The 6,435-nt window shown below is 36.7% G+C and overlaps 1 protein-coding gene across 1 annotated transcript in view; it reads left to right on the top strand.

The window, feature by feature from the left end:
- Nucleotides 1-5,931, top strand: part of SLC35G1 (solute carrier family 35 member G1) — a 17,271-nt gene extending 11,340 nt beyond the window's left edge. Inside the window, exons 2-3 of the mRNA XM_015822689.1 lie at nt 2,891-3,071; nt 5,172-5,931. Coding sequence (XP_015678175.1) covers nt 2,891-3,071; nt 5,172-5,931 — 941 coding nt within the window. The remainder of the gene's footprint in view (nt 1-2,890; nt 3,072-5,171) is intronic.
- Nucleotides 5,932-6,435: the final 504 nt, after the last annotated feature.

Here is a 6,435-nt window from a genome sequence, read left to right as displayed (position 1 = left end):
AAAGGAAATAGTTGAATGTGCCTATTTTTATATTCCAATGATATCATTTGTCAGTTTGTGTGTCTCTGATGAGAAAAACAAAATAAAACACAACATATGAAGATCTCTCCTAGATCAGACAAAGAAGTTATCAATGCCGGGCAGCATTTTATTGTCAAGTTGCCTCTCACAAAACCTGTAAATAATTGCTTTTTCTAAACCACTACAATTTTTGACAAATGGATATAAATGGCAAAAGTACTGAGCTAATATATAACATATTTTTTTACTCTGTTTACAGTAGGAAGTCTTTAAAGACTTTATCCCCAGCTTTATTTTCTTGAATATGTAAGAACTCAGGGACATTTGTAGAAAAGAGATCAAGAGTCCCGTGCCCATATGCAACATCGATGATATACAAAGGGGTGGAATTTGTGATTGCCATCTCGACTTTTTTGACCTCTCCACAGACCACCTGTAAGAAATACAATACTTATTTTTCATTTGTGGATATTGGATGCTAGATCTACTAAATCATGATACTATAAAAATCCATGTTTGATTTCTCATATCAAGCATAATTATTAATCTTAAGCACATTAGTGTCACCAGTGATTCGAGATTCAGTCTTTTCAAAATGGAAAGTTCACTGCTGGTTGAAAGCTGATTTTAGCACAGATCTACATGATCTGAAATGCCTAGGCCATGACCTTCTATATTTTGTCACCCTGGATTCACAGCTGTTCAGTATTAGAAAACAGTGATTCTCAAGTTTCAGGTTTAATTCCTCATTGCCTAGCAACTGACAGGAGCACCTTGCCAAATCATGCTTTGTTTCAGTCACTAAATCCCGAGACATATCTTTGGCTTGTTTAATCACCTTAGATGAACTAATCTAGAACAGGGGAAGGGAAAAAATAATCGTAAAGCATTATTACTTTCCTAAGAGTACTATATGCAGTTTCTGGAAGCATCCAGGTCCTAAGAAAATTCTTGATTATCTTCTCTGTCTTCAGCAAGTTCTTTAGAAAGAAGAAAAAGGTGCATACATTGCCCCAGAACTTCTTGTTTCTTTTTACTGTTGGATGTTGAGCATGTATTAATTAATTGGTCCTGACCATCCTGAGTCCTTGAGAATCTTGCAAGATTCTGTTAATGTAGCCTTGTAATAAAGTAGAATTAGTTCATTTAGTTGTGTCTCCTGACTGGTTTATTTGGGAGGTCTGACATCAGTCTTGCAAAACTCAAGGTACAGACTTTTAATAGCTTGATCAGTTAAAGTGGGTCCTTCCTAAGTTTCTTTTTCTGACCCTTAAGTCACTAGGGGCTCCTACTTCTCTTCTCTGATGGCTTCCTAGAAAGCATCTCTTCCCACCCTCCCCCAAGGTCATCCACACATTCCATTACAGTTAGCCAGAAAAGATGCTAGCCTCTGAATTTTTGTTGCCACTATAAATAAGCAAGCTCTCTTGCTACATACAGTAGTTCTGAACCTATGCCTCCTGAAGTTACCTCATGACATCAATTCTTTTTAATTATCCATTAGCAGTCTTGAAGTAAAGCTCTTAGTATTTCTCTTATAATCATTCTGAATTATTCTGGTTGTATTTTTCTTCTGTTTTTCCTTTCTAAATATATTAATTGGAGGCCAAGAGAATGTTGTAGTGATTAACGTATTGACCTAGGTAGGAAAAAGGAGGCTCAAGCCCAAGTCTACCCTTGCTGGAGACTCGGTGGATGTGATCAACTTATCTCACAGAATTGTTGTGGTGGGAAAATGAGGAGGAAGTGCTACCGTGTTTCCCTGAAAATAAGCAGGTCTTATTTTGTTTTTTCCCTCTAGAAGAGGCACCAGGTCTTATTTTCGGGGGATGTCTTTTATACTCACCTCCGGTACCAACAGCCCCTATGGATTCAATCCATAGTTCGGTTCTCAGCTGCAGAGGTCTTGCAGAACAAAGATATGGATTGAATCCATAGCTCTGTTCTCGGCTGCAGTAGCCTTCTGTAAAGGCCCGTGACTGAGAAATGCAGGCCTGGCTGCAGAAGATGCTACAGAGAAAGTGGGCTGGCGAGGAGAGGCCTGCCTGCAAGGTAAGTGGGTGTGGGGCATGTGGAGCAGCTCCATATCCCCACCCCCGCCCTAGCTTGCGTTTTAGGCATGGTGTCTCGCCCCAAAACTAGGACTTGTTTTTTGGGGAAACACGGTATATATAAAACCTTGAACTATGGGATATAAATTTAACAAATAAAATATTCTTTGTGTTTCTGGGCTTCAGTTGGTTCACATAATTGGTTCACATAATTGTGTGTCACTTAATATCAGTGTTTCTCAGCTTTGGCAACTTGAAGGTGTGCGGACTTCAACTCCCAGAATTCCACAGCCAACACACACTGGTTGGGAAATTCTGGGACTTCAAGGCCACACATTTTAAAATTACCAAGGCTGAGAAACAGTGGTCTACAATCATTTTCTTCGGTATATAGTGAATCATTGGGGTTTTTTCCTTTTGTTATTATTTTATGTGTAAGAAAATATTAGTTGATTGAGCTCTTTTCTTCTGAATGAAGGTGAATGATTATTACATTAACTGGCCTTCAACATTTTTGACTCAATATTATCAATCTGAACAAATTTTCCCCAAATGTGTAACCCAGAATTAACTATTCTTCATAACAGTGTATAAATCCACTATGTATTCACTTTATTTTAATTTAAAAAGTATACATATATGTACTGTATATGTATTAACGTTTGCATGTCTGTAGGGATAGAGGCTCTCAGGCAATATAGAACTGCAATGTATTCTCCGTGAGTGTTTCTTCTTCAGATGTCGCCATGCATACAAAAATGTTTTTTCATTTTTTAATTATCCATTGCTAACTGAAAACTACAATTATTCCATTCTAGGAATAAAGACGAAAAATGGATGTCCGGGGCTTGGCTTGTTCTATACATTATTATCTGCCTTCCTGTTCTCTGTTGCTTCTTTATTTCTAAAGAAAATTGAAGATGTTCATTCAGTGGAAATCAGTGCTATTAGATGTGTTTTTCAAATAACATTTGTTCTTCCTGGATTAATATACTTCAGGTGAGTATTCTCTTCCTTTTGCATGTGAAAAAAGAAACAAAAAGACTTTATAGAAGATTAAAATGCACAAAAATATATGGGATGGATATATGTCTATGGAGATTCTCAATTATCCAGATCATGGTTTTCCCAAAGGCAACTGGACTTTCTTGGTTTTTTTCCTTGAAAACATTTTACTTCTCATCCAAGAAGCTTCTTAGTCAGAACTGAGGAAGCTTATTGGATGAGAAGTGAAATATTTTCAAGAAAAATATAACAAAAGTTTAGTTGCCTTTTGAAAAGCACCTTTGGGATATGTAGAATGGCTAAATATAACAGTATAATATGTTGAGTTTTAATCAGAACATTGTATGATGGTATACCTTTTGCAGCTAACATGACTTAATTCCACAATATTTTAAATTGATACAGGGATGCATGACATGCATTTTACAAATCTGAAACACAGCTAATGTGATGATAGCAGAGTTAAATCCAATTAAGGTGCTGTCAGATCTGTGTAAAACAGGATTGGGGGAAAGAAGATGAATACACTAATTTTAGCAGGCTGAATGAGAATCCTGACTTCTCCCAGGGTTGGCTTGTTTATCATTTTTATATATTTATACATTATTAGATTATATTTTAATCTTGATGGGATTTCCCAGCCAGAGAAGGGACTTGAAGACAGAGTAATGAATTGTGAATAAAACAGGAGACTTCAGTTTTCTTCTTCTGGTTTCAGTATACTTCTATAGCAAAGGTATAAAAAGTGCCTTATTACAATGCTTAATATATAATGCATTCACCTGAGTCCATATCTTAGACAAGGACCACACCAATGTTTGAGGTTGCCATTGAGTTGCCATTGAGTTGCAGTGAGGGCTCTATAGGTGTGCACATCATGACAAATCCATGCTGCAACGGTCATAAGTGTGAAAAATTGTCATAAGTCACTTTTTGCAGAGCTGTTGTAACTTTGAACAGTCACTAAATGAACTGTTTTAAGTTGAGGATTACCTCTATTGATCTTGGTTGTTGTTTTTCCCTGCCTGCTATTTACATTACTATTTATAATTTTGTTATATTGTTTTTATTCTGTTTTTAAGTATTGTTAGCTGCCCCGTATTGTGTATTTGAGATGGGTAGCCATATACATGTATATAATGCCAGGTTCGTAGACCAGACTGGAACATTTTAAAAAATCCCCAAAGAATTTGATGGCAAACCACTTCTGGCTGTTGGTCAGAAAATTGCATAGATGTCCCCATGAGTCAAATTCAACTTGAATGGGACTTGTATAGCTTTCATAAGATGGCATTCATAGTTTGAACTTCCTAATTACAAGCTCAGTAGCAGATGAAGACAGAGGAGAGTAATAGAATGTTGATTAGTCTGTATGAAAAAAAGTCTAGTCAACAAAAGGATATGTGAAATATTGAATATGTTTTGGGGCCACCCTTTGATGGTGGATTGATGCCAGTGAGGGATCTGTTCTTAGTGGTTGATTGTTTAGTTCTATGAGTTGACAACTGTGATTTCGATGAGTGAGAATCTCCATAGGCATTCTATTAATTGAATTTGAGCAGCTTAAATAAATACCCTGTAGCATGCTTATTTGAAATAGGGAATACTTATTTATTTTGTTTATTTATCAAATGTATTTGCCACCTGTCTCACAGTTAACTTTTTTTTTTAACTTGGAAACATATTTACTTGAAAGTAAGTTTGATGACTTCAGAACTTTAAAGAAAGTGCATTTGGCATAGAGGTTAAGAATATGGGTTATAAAAGGTACTAAGATTAGATATTAGGAGAATTTACATGAAACAATTCTAAGAGTATTGTTCTTGAATTTGAATTTTTATCATGGTTTGTTCTAAAATTCATAGTGTGATGTTAGGGCAGGGGTCTTCAAACTTGGCCCTTTTATGACTCGTGGACTTCAACTCCCAGAATTCCTCAGCCACGTATGCTGGCTGAGGAATTCTGGGAGTTGAAGTCTACAAGTCATAAAAGGGCCAAGTTTAAAGCCCCTGTGTTAGGGACCGGGGTATGATTATTGAGTCTCAAGCATAGGGTAGCTATGATGTCTCTCTGTATATGTTTCTTTCATTTCAGAACAGGATTCCTAGGACCAAAGGACAAACGAATGGTTCTTTTCCTCCGAGGATTGCTTGGCTCTGGTGCAATGATCCTTGTTTATTATGCTTTCCAAGTGATGCCTCTTGCTGACGCTACCGTCATTACCTTCAGCAGCCCAGTTTTTACATCCTTCTTTGCCTGGATCTTCCTCAGAGAGAAATACAGTCTCTGGGACCTTCTTTTCACTCTGATTACAATCACGGGAGTAGTGCTTATAGCAAGGCCACCTTTTCTATTTGGATCCAGTGTTCTTGACATGGAAGAAAGTTACACAGATCACCTTAAAGGAACCATAGCAGCCATTGCAAGTGCAGTAGCCGCTGCCTTAACTTTTGTGATCCTAAGAAAAGTGGGAAAATCTGTCCATTACTTTTTGTCCATTTGGTATTATGCAATAATTGGGCTGATTGTGTGTATAATAGCACTTTTTATAATGGACGCATGGACTTTGCCCAATTGTGGTATAGACAGATTTCTCCTAATATCAATTGGATTGTTAGGACTTGGCGGTCAGATATTTCTTACTAAAGCATTACAGATTGAAAAAGCTGGTCCTGTTGCTATAATGAAAACCATGGATGTGGTGTTTGCTTTTATTTTTCAAGTCCTTTTTCTTAATCATATACCAAGATGGTGGACAGTGGGAGGTGCTCTTTGTGTGGTAGCCAGTAGTTCTGGAACAGTTATCCGCAAGTGGTATCAAAATTCCAAAAGAAGCACAGAACAGAAAATTTAAACCACTAGGCGCTCTGTCATTGTTAAACAGAACAAAGTATTATAATACTTATTTTAAATAATTCATCAATTGGCCAGTTCTCTTGACTATGTGTTCATTATCTAGGTAAGAATCCTCACCATAACCAGCTTGTTTTGTATCAGGGATAAATCTAAACAAGAAGAAAGATTGTTTTCTGTGCCAAATTTGCCTTGTTTAGCAGCCTTTGTGCCTTGCAAATACAGCAATTTCATGACAATTTCATGAGTATTTTATTCTTTAGGTTAAAAAAAGTTGCAAAACCAAAATGCCACAAGACTTGCCTAAGTGTTTAGAAAATAGGTTTTGCAACCTAACTGTAATTTCTTATGTAAAGCATCCCTGTTTTCATACAGCTGATTCCTTAGCGCCAATTTATGCACGATAAAAACTATGACAAAGGAAGCACTATGAATTTGCATATCCTCCTTCTCCACCTCTTATAACTTGAAAAGCGTAACCAAACTCTTAACTTCTAAATCATTC

The sequence above is a fragment of the Protobothrops mucrosquamatus genome, unplaced genomic scaffold (assembly GCF_001527695.2).
Source record: "Protobothrops mucrosquamatus isolate PMUCROS unplaced genomic scaffold, P.Mucros_1.0 scaffold1644, whole genome shotgun sequence".
Lineage (NCBI taxonomy): Eukaryota > Metazoa > Chordata > Lepidosauria > Squamata > Viperidae > Protobothrops > Protobothrops mucrosquamatus.
This window is presented reverse-complemented; position numbering and strand designations above follow the sequence as displayed.